Source organism: Suncus etruscus, chromosome 19 (assembly GCF_024139225.1).
Source record: "Suncus etruscus isolate mSunEtr1 chromosome 19, mSunEtr1.pri.cur, whole genome shotgun sequence".
NCBI classification, from domain to species: Eukaryota; Metazoa; Chordata; class Mammalia; order Eulipotyphla; family Soricidae; genus Suncus; species Suncus etruscus.
In genome coordinates this window covers 31,323,312-31,344,795 of record NC_064866.1, presented here as the reverse complement: position 1 = coordinate 31,344,795, position 21,484 = coordinate 31,323,312, and the positions used below count along the sequence as shown (strand labels likewise).

Genomic DNA, 21,484 nt, shown 5'->3' with positions numbered 1-21,484 from the left:
CACCCCCACAGCCTGAGGGTTGAATGTCTGATTTCTTTGACCATCCACAGAAAATCCAGAGACTACAGGGATAGATCATTTCTTGACTGGTCCATGGATTCAAGCACATGGCATGTCCCATCCGATCCAGCATCACAGATCCACCAACATCGCTGGATGGAGATCCTCCCCCCAAGATAAGATAAATTTTAAATAAATTTAAAAAAATTTTTGGTTTTTGGATCACACCCTGGCTCTGCACTCAGAAATCACTCCTGGCAGGCTCAGAGGACCATATGGAAAACCGGAAATCTAACTGGGGTCCGTCCTGTGTGGACCATGTACAAAGCAAACGCCCTACTGCTGCGCTATCACTCCCGCCCCCAAAATTTAAAATTTTAAGAACCTGAGAGATAGTACATGGGGTAAGACACTTACCTTTCTCATGCCCAACCCAGGGGTTTGATCCTTGGCACTCCATATGGTTCCACAAGCCTGGCCAGGTATACTGAGCCCCCTGCTGTGTATACCCCCCAAAAAACCCAAACAGCTTTTATCTAGAATTATATGCTTATAATCAAAGTTTCGAAACATCTTCAAGAAGGAATTATAATAGTTCCTGTACAAGACTGAACATTTGGGGCGGGAGCAATAGTGCAGCAGTAGGGCATTTGCTTTGCACGCTGCTGACCCAGGATGGATCTCAGTTTGATCCCCAGCATCTGATCCCCGGCCTCCCATATGGTCCCCAAGCCAGAAGTGATTTCTGAGCGCATAGCCAGGAGTAACCTCTGAGCGTCACTGGGTGTGACCCAAAAACCAAAATAAAATAAAAGAAAAGACTGACCATTCCTGGGTATCTGAAATCATTAAGGATAATACAAGGCTAGAGATAGTCCAGGGGTTAAAGTGCTAGCCTAGCATGCCCAACTCCAGTTTAAATCCCTGGCAATAAATATAGTCCCCTCCCATACCTGTCCAGAGGTAACTTTTAAGCACAGAGCCAAGAATAGCTCGAGCACTGCCAGGTGAGGCCAAAACAACAAAAACCGAACCAAAATAAAAATTCTTCAAACAAAATTGATTTTAAGTCAATTTTATTTAAAAACATAATAAGCCAGATATCATTCAAGCCTGAGAGGACTCCATTCTTTTATAAGGAACTATGATAGTCAAAAAAGACTAAGACTTACTTGCTGATTCAGCTCACAATATATTCGCCCTCCTCCAGCAAAAGAACAATCACTAATGAACACTTCGTGGACCTTCCTATGGACATGCACAATTCCCAGAGCAATGAGCAATGTGCCTGATCTCAAGGGTCTTACGTACAATAAATACAGCTGGTGAAAAACCCAACATACCCAATTGACTCAAAATCCACATCCCTATCATGCCAAGAGCAGATCCTGACGTGTCATCCTATGTTTTAATAAATAACATATAAGAATATCAGGGCAAATATATACTATGTCAAATTTCACCTTGACACATTCCCCCAAATAGTCAATTTGTATTTGTGTTCACTCTTTTCAACTTAATTGAATTAAAAAAGGAAAACATAATTCCAAATCTAGTGCATCTTCCCAGGTAAAGGGACAAGCTGTCCATAACCCAGTCTTTATTATTTTGCATCTGCATGTCCAGTTCAATAGTTGAGACTGCCAAACCGATGCACAAACTCAGAGAGGGAGTAGACAGCACCCCATCCGACCTCTGGATCCATGCTGATGAAATCATTCAGGTTCATTTTGGAATCTAGGAAAAAAAAAAAAGAAATGACTGATGAAACATAATTTTGCAAGAAAAACAAAAACCAAATTTTGGTCAATACAATAATAAAGTAGATAAAAATAAATTAATAAAATAATAAAATTAAAATACAATAATAAAATAATAAAATAAAATTCCCGTACTAAAAGTAGGGGAAATTCGGACTGGAGCAATAGCACAGCAGGTAAGACATTTGCTTTGCACATGGCTGACCCAGGTTTGATACCTGGCATCCCATAAGATCCCTGAGCCTGCCAAGAATAATTTCTGAGCTCAGAGCCAGAAGTAAGCCCTGAGCACTGCCAGGTGTGGCCTCAAAGCAAAAAAAAATTAAGGAAAAGAAATAGGAAAAATTACTCAAATGTACCAGAGTTTAATAGCTCACTTCTGTGGTGTTCTAGCCTCAAATGTGTTATCTCAATCTAATCACAACTAAACATTTATCAAACCCAACATTAGGGATGGATGTTCTATAAAATACTTGACTTAGAAGAAAAAGAACAATACAGAATGTTCTCATTTATCAGTGAAGTACACGGACAAAAAATAGACAGTACTAAATAAGGACAACAGTATGAAACAGCTTTGGGTTACAAAACTGAGTTACAGATGGAGAGGAATGAAGATCAGACCAGTAGAGACCTAGTGACAGTCACAGACCCTAGGAGGGTCACAGGCACTTTGGCAACAGTGTGAAGCAATAACTTTGTACTTCAAAGTTTTAACTCTATGGGGCTGGAGCAATGGTACAGCAGATAGGTGTTTGCCCTGCACCATTGAATCAGCCTAAATTTGTTCCCTAGTTCTCCATATGATCACCTGAGCCCACCAGGAATGATCCCTGAGCACAGCTATGTGGCTCAAAAATAGTTCACACTGGTAACACTGTGACAATCACATCACCTAAACTAGAATAAACCATATTACCTCAATTAAAACTTAAAATATTTTAAACAAAACAAAAAAAAAGGGGGGGGAGTATAAAATTTGGGGGAAAAAAGAAATCACCATCACTCATGGGAGGAGGCCCAGGAAACTGAAAACCAAAGACAACATCCTGAATTAGATTCTAAGCCAGAGGGACAAGAGTAATAATGCAGGGGCTGGAGATATAGCACAGTGGTGTTTGCCTTGCAAGCAGCCAACCCAGGACCTACGGTTGGTTCGAATCCTGGTGTCCCATATGGTCCCCCGTGCCTGCCAGGAGCTATTTCTGAGCAGATAGCCAGGAGCAACCCCTGAGCAACGCTGAGTGTGGCCCAAAACCAAAAAAAAAAAAAAAAAAAAAAAAGGAGTAATAGCACAGCAGGTAAGGCATTTGCCTTGTACACGGCCAATCTGGGTTCAATCCCCAGCATCCCATGTCTTCCCCAATGCCTGCCAGGATTAATTTCTGAGTACAGATGTGGCACAAAACACAAACAAAAACAAAAAAAAGATTGTAGGCCAGAAATAGAAAATTAATGAGAATGGGACCAGAGAGATAGCATGGAGGTAGGGCATTTGGTTTGCATGCAGAAGGAGCAGTGGTTTGAATCCCGACATCCCAAATGGTCCCCCAAGCCTGCCAGGAGCAATTTCTAAGCGTAGAGCCAGGAGTGACCCCTGAGTGCTGCCAGGTATGACCCCAAAAAAAAGAAAATTAATGAGAAAAAGTACAAAACTGAAATAAGATCAACAAGTTCACAATATTACATCAATAGTAATACCGGTATGTAAATCTTTATGTATAAGAAGTAACATTTTCAGGGCCAGAGAGATAACATGGAGGTGGGGCATTTGCCTTGCATGCAGAAGGACAGTGGTTCAAATCCCAGCATCCCATATGGTCTCCCTAATCCTGTCTGGAGCAATTTCTGAGCATAGAACCAAGAGTAACCTCTGAGCACTGCCGGGTGTGACCCAAAATCCGAAAGGAAATAAAAAAAGAAGAAGTAAGATTTTCTTTTGTTTTGGGGGGATTTTGTTTGTTTGTTTGTGGGACCACACCCAGCAGTTCTCTGGGGTTACTCCTGGCTCTGCACTCAGGAATGATTCCTGGCAGTGCTCGCAGGACCATATGAGATGCCAGAGATCGAACCTGCTCAGATGCATGCTAGGAAAACACTCTATTACTAAGTACTATTGCTCTGGCCCTTCTTAAGTTGTAACATTGTCTTAGTTTGTATAATTACCCAATGGGGTTATATAAATTTAACTTCAAGGGAATCTGAATCGTATACATAGGTGGAATCAGGGGTTGAGTCTTGTTTTCAATATGGATGACCCTGATTCAACCTCTGACACCATATATAGTCTTAAGTCAAGAGCAGCCCCTGGAGAGTGGGGGAATTTAACAAATTTTAGAGATGGACCAGAGCAAAAGCACAGCAGCTAGGGTGTTTGCCTTGCATGCAGCTGACCTGGGTTTGAGTCCTGGCATCCCATATGGTCCCTCAAAACTCTGCCAGGAGTGTTTGGGTTTTTGGGGGGTTTTTTGTTTGTTTGTTTTTTGTTTTGGGGTCATACCTGGCAGCGCTCAGGGGTTACTCCTGGCTCTGTGCTCAGAAATCGCTCCTGGCAGGCTTGGGGACCCTATGGGATGCCGGGATTCGAACCACTGTCCTTCTGCATGCAAGGCAAACACCCTACTTCCATGCTATCTCTCTGGCCCCTGCCAGGAGTTATTTCTGAGCACAGAGCCTGGAGTAACCACCGAGCACAGCAAGATCTGGCCCAAAAATAAAACAAAACAAAAAAATTTAGAATTGGAAATATAAAAAGTACCTGGATCTTCTTCAAAGTAATACAAAAAGTGGTGGGGGGAATGACAGGATTTAAGCTGGCTGATAGATATATGAGTTGCTACTGAAAATCTGACGATTTTGTCTATGATTTAAATTTAAATTATTTAAACTAAAGCAAAGGGGTTGAAAAATGCTAATGATGGATCTTGCACTGATAGTGCAGATGGTACTATAATACTGCAAGCATAAAACAGAAGCACCAAAAACTATTGAAAACTATGATATTCATTAAAGATGATTTATTGGGGCCGGAGAGATAGCATGGAGATAAGATGTTTGCCTTGCATGCAGAAGGTCGGTGGTTCAAATCCCGGCATTCCATATGGTACCCCAAGCCTGCCAGGAGTGATTTCCGAGCATAGAGCCAGGAGGAACCCCTGAGCACTGCCAGGTGTGACCCAAAAACCAAAACAAAAAAAAAAAAAAAAGATTTATTTAAAAAAGTTTTAAGTATGTTCAGATTTCTACTTTTCCTCATCAAAGAACTGTTATGGAAACTACTCTCTCTCTCTCTTAATAGCCAGAATACTGGACAAAATATAGAAAGCAACTGTTTTCAGACACTGAAATACAACAACAGAAGCTCCTAAAAACCATAGAAACAAGCCACAGATCTCTAGATCACTCCAGGTTTCTGCCCAATGGAGTGTTTCCAGATCAGGGAACAGAGACAGTGGAGCAAGGTGAAAAGACAGGAGAGTAAGTGTTGAATCCTAGGCAGATAGATCTGGGAACAGACAAGAGAGCTGCAGAGATCTGCAGATGGGACCCACCGCCAGGTTTATGTATAGACACACATTATCACCACACATGTGATCTCACGAGGCTGAGGGGGAAATGCAACAGAGGTGGCTCGTCCAGTAATTCCCAGAACTTCCAATGCCAGAGCAAAAGGAACTTATTGTAAGAACCAAGGCCCCCTGGGTTCAGTCACTTACCCCAGTGAAGTAGTTCTTCTTGAGACAGGGAGAGTTAACTCAGAAATAAAATCAAAGTTGGTGCCCTCCAGGAATGAGGAACAAGAGGTTGAATGAACTTGGAATTTTCTATCTGATAAGGCTCCCTTAACAACTAAAGGCCCCTCAATATGCAAAGTTTGAATCAGAGTATCCCTGGACAGCCAGGGTTTGAATCAGAGAATCCCTTGACAACTAAAGTTTGAATCAGAGTATACCCCTGACAGCCAGGGTTTGAATCAGAGTATTCCTAGACAACCAAAGTTGATCCAGAAAAATCAGTAATGAATTAAGATATCTATACAATTAAATAATTGTTCTGTTAATGCTTGTGATTTCTATATAAACTGCTTGAAGATTTGACTCGAGATCCTTGTCAAGACTCCCTCAGTTGGGAGAGACTTGGACTTCGGCTAGCCGAATAAACTCCCTTTTGCACCTTGAATTATCGGAGGTAGTCTTTGACTCTCAGTGGTGTCTAAGGTGTCAACTTGGACCCTAACATTTATAAAATGGGGGCAATAGGTAGAGTCCTCAGAAGGGTCACCACAGAGTTTGTGGGACTAAAATAAGCCTAAAATGGAAGTCTACTCTGAAGCGGCATTCAACACTGACTCCATTATGACTGAAACCCAACTACAAACATGTTTGTAACCATGGTGCTTAAATAAAGATATGATTGTTAGATCCCAGACCCTGAAATGATAACTTACCTTAGGGAGCAATAAGCCTGTTGTTGAACAGCTTAAAAGTTTACTCACCCCTTCCTCCTCCCTTCCCAGATACTGCTCCCCCTCACATTCCCAGGCCAAATTCCAAGAAACTGAGATGTCAGCTTGTACCACAGAGTGGTCAAGGCCTCCTTGTTATAAAGATCATTCTGTTTTTCAGCCCAAACTGTATCAGACAAGATAAGGGTGGTGGGAGGCAGGAATTAGGACTGCGAACATGAGAACCAATCATGGAAGTCAAACTATTTGTAGTAACCAATGAAATGCTTAGACTGCTGAAGCCTGTTAACCCTATATAAATTGCCTGTTATTTTCACACAGGGCTTTTGTCTTTTGTTTTTGGTTTTTTTTTTTTTTTTTTGGGTCACACCTGGCAGCGCTCAGGGGTTCCTCCTGGCTCTACGCTCAGAAATTGCTCCAGACAGGCTCAGGGGACCATATGGGATGCTGGGATTTGAACCACTGTCCTTCTGCATGCAAGTCAAATGCCTTACCTCCATGCTATTTCTCTGGCCCCGTGTGGGCTTTTGTCTTTTCATGAGACTGGCCAACTAGCCAAATGAACTCCCTTTTGCATTTTACATTATCAGAGGCAGTCTTTGACTCTCAGCACCCGTTGGGTTATCTCCTCCAACCCTAACATTATTTGGGGGGGGGGGGGTTGGGGGTCACACCCTGCAGTTCTCAGGGGTTATACCTGGCACTACACTCAGAAATTGCTCCTGGCAGGCTCAGGAGACCATATGGGATGTCGGGATTCGAACCAACCTTCTGTATGCAAGGCAAACGCCCTACCTCCATGCTATCTCTCTGGCCCCACAAAAAAAGTTTTTAATTAAAAAATAAACAAATACAAAAGAACATGAGAGTGCAGTGTAATAAAATCTGCCAGAATTGGGACCAGAGTGTTAGCACAGTGGGTAGGGCACTTGCCTTGCACAGTGCCAACCCGGGTTCAATCCCCAGCATCCCATAAGGTCTCTAAAGCCCGCCAGGAGTGATTCTTAAACATAGAGCAGGAGTAACTACTGAGCACTTTGGGTACGGCCAAAATAAAAACAAAATCCTGCCAGATCTCAAGTTTCTGCCGATGTGGATTTTACTACAGAGCCAATAGAACAACATTTTGTACATTCACAAGAATGGACAGGAGATTTTGGACACCAAAGCGTGCAATGCCACAATGGCAAGATTGCTGCTGACTCCAGTGTTACATGGCACAGAAACCAATGCCTCCAAGGACCCAGCAGCAGGTGCCACCATGAACTGTAAGACCAGTTTGTCTTTTCCTCTCCTGTGGTTCTTATGCCCTCCAAGCCTAGTCTCTGTACCTCAATTTCTAATCGAACAAAATCTAAAGAATTTTGTTTCCACTATCCTCTTCCTGCAGTCTTCCTTGCTGCTCATGAAGTTGTTTAGTTTTGGTTTTTGCTGAGTTTAATACAAACAACAACACAGGCTTTCTCCTTGGATCCAGGAAAGTGTAGATGACACGGTGGTCAGAGAAAGTAGCTTGGGCTCACCTCCAGTTTCAATACACGGATAGGATGGAGGAGGCTCTCTCCAGTTCCCGCTGGAATCTTTCATGTGAGATCGGTCAGAGGCAAAATTCTTCAAATACAAATCTGCTCGGATCACTCGAAATTTCCTGCAGATCAATCAACATCCACTGACATCAGGGAGGTATCAGAATCAACTGAAATCAAATCTATTTGGAGGGGGACAACTGAAATTGACTCAAGTGGGTGGAGGGGGGTCAGCGGGAACTACTCCAGGCTCTGTGCCCAGGAGTGATCTCTGGAAGTGCTCAGAGAACCATATTCAGTGTCAGGGATGGAACCAGGGTCAGCCACATGAACAGCAAATGCCTTAACCCTGTACTATCCAATCTCATCAATTCAACTTTCATATATGTATTTCTGTATACACAATGTATACTTATATGTGTATAATCATACATATAAATACATACAATTCACAAATTGTGTAATTATAATATATAATATATTAGATAACAATACAAATGTATAACATGTACATATACTTGTATGTATACAAGTTATAACATATATATATGTGTTATATATAACACATACATTTTCTATAACATGCACAAAATTTCGCTGGCATTTGTATCATGGGTAATGCCAAATGACAGATGCAATTTTAGTGCCTATTAAAGATGCCATGAGAAGGACCGGAGAGATAGCATGGAGGTAAGGCGTTTGCCTCACATACAGAAGATCGGTGGTTCGAATCCCAGCATCCCAAATGGTCCCATGAGCCTGCCAGGAGTGATTTCTGAGTGTAGAGCCAGGAGTAACCCCTGAGCTCTCGGGTGTGACCCAAAAACCAAAAATAAATAAATAAATAAGATGCCATGAGAAAAGAGGAGCTGAAATCCCACACCACAAAGACACAGAAATCTCTCTGGTGCCCTTCAGTTCCTCAGTTGTGCAGGTAGATTGTTGCAGAGCAACATGTGTGGAGAACCGGGCTCAATTCTCAACACAGAATAAAAACCATCTTGTATCATTATTTTCAACGGCTACCATCATCATCCTCTTGATTTAAGTACCACCAGGTCACACTCCCACCTCACATACAAGGGAGCAAGGAAAAAAAATCTCAACATGATTCAAAGAAATTGTCTGAGCTCAAAAAAAAAAAAAAAGAAAGAAAAAAGAAAATGACTGAGCTCATCACACTAACTTTTTAAAAGATTGCTGACCTTGAAGAATTCGAGACATTACATAATATGTACTGGCTTTAGGGCAATACCCAGAAGAGCTCAGTGCTTACTCCTGGCTCTGTGCTCAGGAATTATTCTTGGCGGTCAGCCATGTGCAAGGCAAACAGTTTAACATTGGTATTGTCTCTCTTTTCCCAGAAATACCTTTATTGTTTTTTTAAAAGACAATTAATGATGAGACAAATGTTTGTTGTTGTTTTTTTTTTTTAATGCAGAACTGGGCTGGGAGATGGCTCAAAGGTCTAGTGCGCAAGCTTTGCATGTAGAAGGCCTAGTATAACCCAGCATTGCATGGTCCTCTGGGCAACAGAACGGAAGTGAACAAGCACAGACTAGGAACAATCCCAGAGCACAGAGCTGGGAATAGCCTCCGAGATTGCCAGTCGTGGCACAAGAAAACGAAAAACACAAAACAAAACAAATACATACACAAATATATGCGTATCTGTATTTTGTGAGTACACAAAGCAAAATCTCTGTGCAAATATGGAGGTCTAACTTCAGACAGTAGGAAAATCCATCCTGAATTTTCTCACCTTCTAAATTGTGGATGGATGTCCTCATCAGATTTAAAGGCATCTTCCACGTAAGCATCAAAGGGGCAGGGAAAAGGCAGGACAGTGTCAAGATCATAGATGAAGCTCTGTCCTCCACTTGAAACATGAAGCAAGACAACATGGTAATCCTAGGGTAGAGAAATAAGGGCATAAGCGCTTCTTTTACAACAGCAATTCCAAGGCAACAGTGAAGAAAACACTCACCTAAATACCAGAGGGCTAGGATGGAGTGAAGAAGTTGAGTGTGTTGCATGTGTGAGGCCTGGGTTTGATCCCTGGAACCACAAAACTAAAGCAAATTCCCAATAGAACCAACTCTCTATTCCAACCTTCTCCACACCATCCCGCTGGCCCAAGCAATAAAAAGTTATTAAAGTGGGGCCAGAGAGATAGTACAGCGGCATTTGCATTACAAGCAGCCAATCCAGGATCTAAGGTGGTTGGTTCAAATCCCACCATCCCATATGGTCCCCTGTGTCTGCCAGGAGCGATTTCTGAGCATAGAGCCAGGAGTAACCTCTGAGCACCACCAGGTGTGGCCCAAAAACAAAAAAAAAGTTATTAAAAAGGTCAGAGAGATAGCATGGAGGTAAGGCCTTGCACACAGCCAATCCAGGACAGACCCTGGTTGGATTCCCAGTATCCCATATGATCCCGAGCTTGCCAGGAGTGATTTCTGAGCACTGCGGCCGCCAGCACCGCCGGGTGCAACCAAAAGAAAATAAGAAAAAAAGGAATAGTGGTTTTCAACCTACTTTTACTCAGACCTACAGACAAGGGCTTGAAAACCATGACAGAATATTTTGCCAGGGCCAGAGAGGTGGCACTAGAGGCAAAGTGTCTGCCTTGCAAGCACTAGCCAAAGAAGGACTGAGGTTCGATCCCCCGGCATCCCATATGGTCCCCCCCAATCCAGGGGCAATTTCTGAGCATTTAGCCAGGAGTAACCCCTGAGTATCAAACGGGTGTGGCCCAAAAAACCAAAAAAAAAAAAATATTTTGCCACTAAAGAGAATTTGGACAGGGCCAGAGTAGTGGCGCAAATGGTAGGGTGTTTGCCTTGCACACACTAACTAGGACAGATCATGGTTCAATCCCCCGGCATCCCATATGATCCCCCAAGCCAGAAGTACATAGTCAGGAGTGACCCCTGAGTGTCACCGGGTGTGACCCAAAAAACAAAAACAAAAAGAGAAAGAAAGAATTTGGTAAATTAAGTGAAAATCAGGAAAATATCCATGTAATATACAGTTGTGCAGAAAACCCAAATCTCAGGATATGTAGATTTTGAATTTTGTGGGCTATTTTTATCCCCTGTACACCCATTCATAGTAGACCAAGCAAAGGGTCTGAGCTGAGGTGGTATGGGTAGGCTTACTGTGCTTCCTCTTTCTGTACAGTCATGTAAAGAACACAGCTTGTGGTAAGTCCCAAAAGGACAACATATATTTGTTGTTGGGGAGGAGAGCAAGGGATGCTCAGGGGTTACTCCTGGCTCTGCACTCAAGAATTATTCCTGGTGGTTGGGGCCAGAGCGATTGCGCAGCGGTAGGGTATTTGCCTTACACACGGCTGACCCAGGATGGATCTCAGTTCAATCCCCGCCGTCCCACATATGGTTCCCCATGCCAGGAGCAATTTCTGAGCACAAAGCCAGGAGTAAAAACTTTGAGCGTCACTGGGTGTGGCCCAAAAACCAAAATAATAATAATAATAATAATTAGTCCTTGGGGACCTTATGTGATGCTGGGGATCAATTGCAAGTTGGCCATGTTCAAGGGAAACATCCTATCCATTGTACTATCACTCCAGCTCCCTATATATATAAATATATGTAAATATAAATATATTTAATTTTCCCCTTCGTGTTCGAGCCACACCTCATGTCCCTCGGATTATTCCTGGCTCTGCGCTAGTGCTTAAAAACTACTCCTGGCAAGTTTAGGGAACCATATGGAATGCTGGAGATCAAATCTAAGTAGGTCGCAGGTCCTACCTGCTGTACCCTATATTTTTAAAAGGTATCTGTGAAGGGCAGAAGCAATAGAACAGCAGGTGGGCTCTTGCTCTGCATATGGCTAACCGTTTCAATCACTAGCACCATATATGGTCACCAGGCCACCAAAGAGTACAGAACCAGGAGTCAACCCTGAGCACTATTGGGTAGACAGGCTAAGAAGCGATAGCAGGCCGAAGTGATAGCACAGCGCAGCGGGTAGGGCATTTGCCTCACATGCAGCTGATTCAGGGCCTAGTGCTAGCCTTCCATATGATCCCCCAAGCCCGCCAGGAGTGATTTCCGAATGCAGAGCCAGGAGTAACTCCTTAGTGTGCCCCACAAATAAAAAAAAAAAAAAAGAACATTTCAGTGTGCTAAGAACACTAATTCCTGAATCTTCTAGATCAAAGAAATCAGAAGCCTTTATCATTTATTTGGGCTCTGAGCAGACATAACAGCTGTTTTCATGGCTTAATCTTGGTCTGTGCTTAGATATCATTGCAGATGGGACTCAAATGTGGTGCCAGGGATCAAGCCAAGCTCAACCATGAGCAAGCCAAGTACTAAAACCCCTGTACTATCTGTCTTCATTTTTAATAGAATTCAGATTATTTTTTATTTCATAACAGAATTAAACCATGTAAAGCACAAGCTATACTATGAGCTACATCCCTACTCAGGTAATTCTAGCTATGTTTCCTTAGTTATATACATATATATACATATATATATACATATATATACATATATATATATATATATATATATTGGTTTTTGGGTCACACCTGGCAGCGCTCAGGGGTTACTCTCCTGGCTCCATGCTCATGGCAGGCACGGGGGACCATGTGGGATGCCAAGATTCGAACCACCGTTCTTCTGCATGAAAGGCAAACGTCTTACCTCCATGCTATCTCTCTGGCCTCTCCTTAGTTTATTTTCTTTTTTTTGAGGGGGGAGTATTTCAGGTCACACCCAGTGATGCTGGGGGTACCACGCCATGAGGTGCAGTGACAGGAATCAATTCAGGGTTGGCTGCCTGTATGGAAAGACTGTACAATCTCTTCAGCCCTCCCACTCAGACCATTTGTATTTTTTTTTCTTTTTTAGTTTTGGGCCACACCCAGAGGTGCTCAGTTTAGCCATGGCTCTGTGTTGAAAAATCACTCCTGGTAGGTTCAGGGGACCACATGGGATGCCTGGGATTGAACCCGGGCCAGTTGCATGTAATGAAAAAACCCTACCCATTATGCTATCGCTCTAACCCTCCACCCAGACAATTCTAACGTGCATTGATACTAAATACATGGGCCATTTAAAGTAATTTCTAGGTAGCACAGCAGTAGGGCATTTGCCTTACATGCAGCCAACCTGGGAGAGACCCAATTTGGTTCCCAGCACCCATATGGTCCCCCAGCCTGCCAGGGATGATTTCTGAGTACAGAGCCAGGAGCAACCCTTGAGCACCACTGGGTGTGGGTGTGGCCCAACAACTAATCAATCAATTCATCAATAAAGTTTTAAAAAAAATAAAATAGGGGCCCGGAGAGATAGCACAGTGGCATTTGCCTTGCAAGCAGCCAATCCAGGACCAAAGGTGGTTGGTTTGAATCCCGGTGTCCCATATGGTCCCCCGTGCCTGCCAGGAGCTATTTCTGAGCAGACAGTCAGGAGTCACCCCTGAGCACCGCCGGGTGTGGCCCAAAAACCAAAAAAAAAAATAATAAAAAATAAAAATAAAAAATAATAAAATAAAATAAGGGCCCAAGAGATAGCATGGAGGTAGGGCATTTGCCTTGCATGCAAAAGGATGGTGGTTCAGATCCCGGCATGAAGAGAAGGGAAGGGAAGGAAGGGAAAGGGAGGGAAAGGAAGGGGAAGGGAGGGAAGAAGGGATGGGAGGGAAGAAGGGATGGGAGGGGGAGGAAAGAAGGGAAGGGGAGGGATGAAGGGAAGGGGAGGGGAAGAGAAGGGAGGAAGGGGAGGGGAGAAAAGGGAAGGGGAGGGGAAGGGAGGGAAGGGAAGGGAAGGGGAGGGGAGGGGAGAGGAGGGGAGGGAAGTTAAGTTAGGTTCTAGGGGCCAGAACAATAGCACAGCGGTAGGGCATTTGCCTTGCACACAGCCAAACCAGGATAGACCTCGTTCAATTGCCGGCATCCCACCTGGTCCTCCAAGCCTGCCAGGAGCGATTTCTGAGCCAAGTTACTCCAAGCCAGGAGTAACTTCTGAGCACTGCTAGGTATGACCCATCTCCCAAAAAATAATTTCAACACTAATTTCAAAACTAAAAGAAAATATGGCAACAAAGTACTGCTACCTTAAACCAAGGAATAGCCATACACAAAAGGCCAACTCTTTTGTTTTGGGGCCACACCCAACTTTGTTCAGGGCTTACTCCAGACACAGCACTTAGTTTCTTTTTTTTTTGGGGGGGGGGGGGGCTTTTGGTTTTTGGGTCACACCCAGCAGCCCTCAGGGTTTACTCCTGGCTCTCTTTGTTCAAAAACCACTCCTGGCAGGCAGGAGGGAGGTGGGCAGACCACACAGAACCATATGGGATTTGAACCACCATAGGTCCTGGATTGGCTGCTTGCAAGGCAAATGCCCTACCGCTGTGTATCTCTTCAGCCCCAAGGCAAAGCACTTAGAAGTTGGGCTGGAGGGGCCGGGTAGGTGGCGCTGGAGGTAAGGTGTCTGCCTTGCAAGCGCTAGCCAAGGAAGGACCGCGGTTCGATCCCCCGGTGTCCCATATGGTCCCCCCAAGCCAGGGGCGATTTCTGAGCACATAGCCAGGAGTAACCCCTGAGCGTCAAACGGGTGTGGCCCAAAAACCAAAAAAAAAAAAAAAAAAAAAAGAAGTTGGGCTGGAGAGATAGCACAGTGGTGTTTGCTTTGCAAGCAGCTGATCCAGGGACCAAAGGTGGTTGATTTGAATCCCAGTGTCCCACATGGTCCCCTGAGCCTGCCAGGAGCTATTTCTGAGCAGACAGCCAGGAGTAACCCCAGAGCACTGCTGGGTGTGGCCCAAACACCAAAAAAAAAAAAAGTCATTCCTGGTGTGACTTAAGGGATCATATGGCTTGTCAAGAATGGAATACCAGGGGCTGGGCGGTGGCGCTAAAGGTAAGGTGCCTGCCTTGCCTGCGCTAGCCTTGGACGGACGGCGGTTCGATCCCCCGGTGTCCCATATGGTCCCTCAAGCCAGGAGCAACTTCTGAGCACATAGCCAGGAGTAACCCCTGAGCGTTACTGGGTGTGGCCCAAAAACCAAAAAAAAAAAAAAAAAAAAAAAAAAGAATGGAATACCAGTTCACTGCATAAAAGAGAAGCAGCCTACCCATTGTACTATATTTCCAGTCCCATCAAGAAGCCAACTTCTTATTAAGAAGCAGAACCTTCTTCTATTAACCTACCATGCCTGCTTAACCAAAGCATAAAGTGGTCACAAGTCATCCCAAATAGGAAACTCTCTGGCTTGACAATCTCACCCAGATCACAGGTCCGTCTCCAGGTGTTGATTGCTGTTTCCAGATCGGTATCTAGAAAATACAAACGTTCATAAGCCACCACTAGTTAAGCCACTATGAAATTCCTTAAAGCACCATGTACATTTATAAAAAGGGGTGGGGGGACAGAGGGTAGTGAGTTTGCCTCATATGGTCAACCCAGCTTAGATCCCAGCATCCCATATAGTCCTACAAGCCTGCCAGGAGTGGAGCCAGGAGTAACCCCTGAGCACAGCCAGACATGACAAAAAACAAACCAAAACAGGGGCAGGAGCTATAGCACAGAGGTAGGGCACTTGCCTTGCACACTGCTAATCCAGGACAAACCCGGGTTCTACCCCTGGCATACCATATGGTCCCCCTGAGCACGGCCAGGAGTGTCCCAAAATAAAACAAAACAAACAAAATCAATCCTGGCAGGCTTGGGGGACCATATGGGATCCCAGGGATCCAATCTGGGCCTGTCCCAGATCAGCTGGGTGCAAGGCAAAAGGCCTGCCTCTGTGCTACACTCCGGCCAGCTGAGGGATGTGGTTCAAGAGGCAGAGAACATGCCTTGCACAAGTAGGAACTTAAGTTTGAACTCCCCTCAGCACTCAAGGACCCCCCCCCCCAAACACTGCATACCTCCTACCCTAGTACTGCAAGGCTTGAGCACTACCAGGAGTAGTCCCCCATAGCAATATTCTACATATTTTTTTTTTCCTAAGCAACAATCTAAGTGAAAGGGAATGACAAAGAATTGAAATCCATCCAAGTATCCTTGTCAAGTAAAAACAGAATTATTTTATGTTCTTTGGAGAGCAGAAATCGACCTAAACTAGACAGATTCAAGTCTGGCATTTCCACATCGTTATTCATGGCATCCCCTGAGCCTCCCTTTCCTCATCTATAAAACAGAGACAGTCGTCTGCACCTTGTCTGCTTTACAAGAATTTCATTAGGATCAGATGAGATGATGCTTGCAAAAGTGCTACAAAATAGGAAGGGTTTTTTTTCTAATACTTGATATAAATTTATGGTCCAAGACAAATATTGACTTCAAACCTGTTTCTAAGCAATTTTTTAGCTTGTTTCTAAGCAATTTTTTTTTGTTTTTGTTTGTTTTTTGGGCCACACCCAGCGTTGCTCAGGGGTTACTCCTGGCTGTCTGCTCAGAAATAGCTCCTGGCAGGCACGGGGGACCATATGGGACACCGGGATTCGAACCAACCACCTTTGGTCCTGGATCGGCTGCTTGCAAGGCAAACGCCGCTGTGCTATCTCTCCGGGCCCGTTTCTAAGCAATTTTAAAAGCTCTGATTTTATACCTAAGAGAGGTCTCAGGAGGCTCTTCAGAATGCCAGGGATCAGATCACTTGCTCAGCAAGTGACTTACCGGCTATCTCGCAGGTCCAAGAGAAAACCCTTGAAACAATGAAAAGCCCATTCAAAACCAAACTTTGTTTTAGGGGCCAGAGCAACAGCACAGTGGTAGGGCATTTGCCTTGCACATGACCAACCAAGGACAGATCTAGGTCGATCCCTGGCATCCCATATGGTCCCCCGAGCCTGCTAGGAGTGATTTCTGAGCAGAAAGCCAGGAGTAACTCCTGGGGCCGCCAGGTATAGTCCCCAAACAAAACAAAACAAAACAAAAGTTCATTTCTTTGGTTGTTGGGGGTGTGTAGAAGGGTGGGCAATCTGTTTCTGCTCAGCAGGTAGCATGGTATACATGGTTCCAAAGATCACCCAGAGTGTCAGAAAGGCAAGGCCTGTGTTCGACCCCTTGGTCACTTCTTGGGCTGCAAAGCTCATGCTGGGACTGTGCTACACCAGACCATATTGTGTTCTAATGTCTACACTCCTTTTTTTCTTTCTGTGATCACGTGCCAACTTACCATCTTCCTCTCATTAGATATGAAGACAGCATAGCACTCTTCCAAAGGATACTGGTCATGGTTTTTGATGTATTCACAGAGCTTCCAGATATTCTCTTCACTGAAATAAGATAAACAAGAACACTCTGGGACTTTCCAAATGAACAAAAGACTGGTGATGGCAAGAACCAAGTAGGAGACACTAAGTACTATCTTGTCCCAAAACTGGCCAGTGTTTGCTCCTCCTCGAAAACATCCCCAACAGGCTACCATCCTACCTATAAAGCCTGTGGCCCCTCTCCAGACAAAGAACAGGATTTACATATGGTTTACATATGTCTTATGACTAGTAAGATGCTATGTCAATACTCTACATGCTTGTAGCTTACATCAAAACCCTATATGCTTGGGCCCGGAGCAATAGCACAAGCAACAGGGCGTCTGCCTTACAGGGGCTAACTAGGACGAACTGTGTGGTTCAATCCCCCAGCGTTCCATATGATTCCCCAAATCCAGGAGTGATTTCTGAGCACATAGCCAGGAGTAACCCCTGAGCATCACCGGGTATGGCCCAAAAACCAATGGGAAAAAAAAAATTCCACATGCTTTATAGCCTTTTCTCTAAAATGCTTTAGATTTTTAACTCAGCCACTTACAAGGTAAAAAAAAGCTTTTGCCAAAAAATATATATAAATAAAAGCTTTGAGAATTCTTACTTCCCTGAATGTGTTCTCCTCACTTCACCTGTACAAAGGACATAAACAATGCATAGACCATGATTAACACTGGTTCCCAGCTTCCATTAGAAATTATGTAGGGGCCGGAGAGATAGCATGGAGGTAAGGTGTTTGCCTTTCATGCAGGAGGTCATCGGTTTGAATCCCGGCGTCCCATATGGTCCCCCGTGCCTGCCAGGAGCAATTTCTGAGCCTGGAGCCAGGAATAACCCCTGAGCACTGCTGGGTGTGACCCAAAAACCACAAAAAAAAAAAAAAAAAAAGAAATTATGTAGAGGGGCCGGCGTGGTGGCCCTAGAGGTAAGGTGCCTGCCTTGCCTGCGCTAGCCTGCTAGCCTAGGACGGACTGCGGTTTGATCCCCCAGTGTCCCATATGGTCCCCCAAGCCAGGAGCGATTTCTGAGCGCATAGCCAGGAGTAACCCCTGAGCGTTACCGGGTGTGGCCCAAAAACCAAAAATAAAAAAAAAAAATAGGTAGAGAGGGGTCAAAGCAATAACACAGTGGGTAGGGCTTTTGCCTTGCATGTGGCCAACCCAGGTTCAATCATCAGCATCCCATATGGTCCTGAGCCTGCCAGAAGTAATTCCTGACGGCAGAGCCAGGAGTAACCCAACAGCTGCCAGGTATCGCCCAAAAACAAAAACAAAGAAATGGTGTAGAGAGGGGCTGGAGAGATAGCACCGCGGTAGGGTGTTTGCCTTGCAAGCAGCCAACCCAGAACCAGCGCTGGTTTGAATCGTGGCATTCCATAGGGTCCACCGTGCCTCCTGCCAGGAGCAATTTCTGAGCACAGAGCCAGGAGTAACACGAGCACCACCAGGTGTGGCCCCAAAACAAAGCATAAAAATGGTGTAGAGGGGGGTAGAAGCGATAGTACACATGCATGTGCGCATGTGACCAATTCAGGCCAATTTCTGGCACTCCATATGATCTCAGGAGCCCCACCAGAATTGATCTTTGACTACACAGCTAGGAGTAAGCTCTGAGCATTGGCCAGGTGTAAGGGAGGGAGAGATGGGGAGAGGGAAGGACGGAGGGACAGACGGAGGGAGGGAGGGATGGTTGGTTGTGTTAGAATCTAACACATTCCTGCCAGGTCATGGTTGTAACCCCTGAGTGCTGCTGGGTGTGGCCCAGGAACTAATCAATAAATCAATGAATCAATAAATAAATAAAGTTTAAAAAGCATAAAGATGCATAGAGAAGTACAGAGTAAAGAACCATCCACTATTAATAGGTTACAGGAAGACAGATGAGATGTAACCAGTGCTTCTTGTCTGGCCTTCTCTTCCCCCATCCCAAGGAAGGTCAGATTTCTGGAAAGTGGCAAAGAATCCATATTTACCATAGGCATTACTGATTGGCTGAATATGAATGTGATTTAAGCATACAGAAGGTTCTTAAATAACAATTTTAACTGTTTCACTTTAACTTTTATGTAGGGAAGGGAAAAAAAATCCAGGGGTTGAAGAGATTGCTCAATGTGATGAGCATATGCTTTGAATGCATAAAGTCCAGGCTGTTAATCAGAGGTTACTCCTGGCTCTGCATCAAAAGTTATTCCTGGCAGGTTCAGTGGACAATATGGAATGACAGGGATCAAACCAGGGTCAGCAGCATGCAAATGGCCTGCCTGCTGTGCTATCACTCTAGCCCCTAATTAGTCTAGTTCTAATGACACAATTTCCAAGAACCTAATGTCCTATTTTAGTGTGGACTCATGGCACTTAATTTTTGGGGGGGAGGAGAATAGGAATTGGGACACACTCTGCAGTGCTCAGGAGCTATTCCTAGTTCTGTGCTCAGGGATCACTCCTGGTGGTGCTCAAAGAACCATATTCAATGCTAGAACTAATCCAGTAGAGCTAAAACAAAGCAAGTGCCTTAACCTCTTAGACTCTCTCTGGCCCCAGCAATATTTTTGTTGTTGGACTACACCTGGCAATGCTCAGGAATACTCCTTGCAGTGCACAGGAAAACCATATGGGAAGTTGCACCTTACTGACCATATTATCTCTCCACTCCTCACAGCCAATTACTTTTTCAAACATGTGAATGTTACTGAGATGAAACATAGGGATGTGTGATTTACTAAAATGATTGTTTCTTATTATAATCTATATTTTTTCAAGAGTGCTCTTAATTCCCTGTAGGAAGTCTCAGAAAACTTGATATTAGTTGTTTTATTTTTTATAATTTTTATTTTGACCATATTGGCTTACATGTCTTTCACAGTAGTATTTTAGGTACACATTAACATTGAATCAGGGGAATTACCATCACCAAATTTGCCCTCCCTCTACCCCCGTTCCCATCCTGCCTTCCATATCCCCCACCCTCACCCCCCAGGCTGCTAGAATAAGTGGTCCCCTCTGTGTCTAGCTTACTACTTAGTGATCATATATCTGGTTGATCCTGGTACCCTCCCTTATTTCCTTCCCCCTCTGTTTGAGAGGCGGAACTAGATAGTTCAAGTTAATGTGGTTTTGTTTGAAGAAAGAAAAAGCAATAAAGTGGGGTAGAAATCAAATAAGCCAAAAATGGGTGTAGTCCTTCTAGACTCGAGGCTCTCAACCTCAGCTTGAGAGAGGACAGAAAAAAAGAAATTGAAATATTAGTTTTTTAAAAAGTGATTTTTATATTTTGGTAATGCTGGAAGTTACTGCCAGAAAGGGAAAAGCTGTGGCTTTGGTCTAAGTCCTAGAACCCATTTTAAAATATAAGCTATAAGAAGGTCAAAAAAGTGTATGGGGTGGATACGGAATTGATAAAAATAATGTCCCAATCTATGAAGTGATTATTTTATTTTGTTTTTTAGCAGAAAAGCACACAAAGGAGCATGAATAGGGCTGGAAGTGTGCAAAGGCTAAAGTTAAGAGAACTATGCAAGAGGACAGATTCCCGACACACAGCAGGTGCACAACAAAAGCTGCTGCATTGGGATCAGTAATGCTCTGCAAATCACACTGTGCCATCCAAATAGTGGTATATTCATTAAGCTGCACCTGGAAAGTAAGAAATATCTGCTCTGCGTTGGAGAGATAGCATGGAGGTAGGGTGTTTGCCCTGTATGCAGAAGGACGGTGGTTCAAATCCCAGCACCCAACGTGGTCCCTGTGCCTTCCAGGAGTGATTTCTGAGTGCAGAGCCAGGAGAAACCCCTGAGCGCTGCTGGGTGTGACCCAAAATCCAAAAAATAAATAAAAATAACAAAAGGGCCAGAGAGATAGCACAGCAGTAGGGAGTTTGCCTTGCATACAGTTGATCCAGGAACAAGATGGTGGTTCAAATCCCCAAATCCCAGCACCCCATATGGTCCTCTGTGGCTGCCAGGAGTGATTTTGAGCGTAGAGTTAGGGAGTCACCCCTGAGTGATGCCAGGAGTGACCCCAAAACCAAAAACCAAAAATAAATAAATAATAATAGAATGGTTATGTGAATGTGAAATAAATATAGTTCAACCTGCAAAGAGAAAATGGGAATGAAAAAGACCCTTCGTCTCAAGGAGAACTCATGCTGACAGATGTCATCAAGGCGTTTTGACCCTAGGAAAGATACTAGTTTTAATTAAATCGGTTAATTTGAACATGAAATGCCTGTCATTCAATGTAATATTAAAACGTATAATGTCAAACTTGATATTGAAGATTTAGTTGAACATATTCATGTGATAGTAAAGATGTGACATTGAATCTTGTGATCGATTAAGCATTGAGATTAAATTTAATGGTAAAGATTCCATTCAAGATATTCCTTTTAATAGCAAAGATTTAAGATCAAACTTTAAGATGGAATGACTTAGCGGTTTCTGGTCAATGTAATAGTAAATAGTCAAAGATGTTGATTTTAA

At 43.9% G+C, this 21,484-nt stretch overlaps 1 protein-coding gene and 1 non-coding gene across 2 annotated transcripts in view; both read right to left on the bottom strand.

The window, feature by feature from the left end:
• Positions 1 to 1,064: 1,064 nt before the first annotated feature.
• Positions 1,065 to 21,484, bottom strand: part of NTAQ1 (N-terminal glutamine amidase 1) — a 20,641-nt gene continuing 221 nt past the window's right edge. Inside the window, exons 2-6 of the mRNA XM_049765813.1 lie at positions 16,917 to 17,016; positions 15,019 to 15,069; positions 9,514 to 9,662; positions 7,749 to 7,873; positions 1,065 to 1,737 (exon numbers count right to left, since the gene is read on the bottom strand). Of these exons, the coding sequence (XP_049621770.1) occupies positions 1,628 to 1,737; positions 7,749 to 7,873; positions 9,514 to 9,662; positions 15,019 to 15,069; positions 16,917 to 17,016 (535 nt within the window). The 3' untranslated portion in view covers positions 1,065 to 1,627. The remainder of the gene's footprint in view (positions 1,738 to 7,748; positions 7,874 to 9,513; positions 9,663 to 15,018; positions 15,070 to 16,916; positions 17,017 to 21,484) is intronic.
• Positions 10,847 to 10,974, bottom strand: LOC125997819 (small nucleolar RNA SNORA51). Its single transcript, XR_007491831.1, has one exon. It is a non-coding gene; the product is annotated as a small nucleolar RNA SNORA51 (small nucleolar RNA).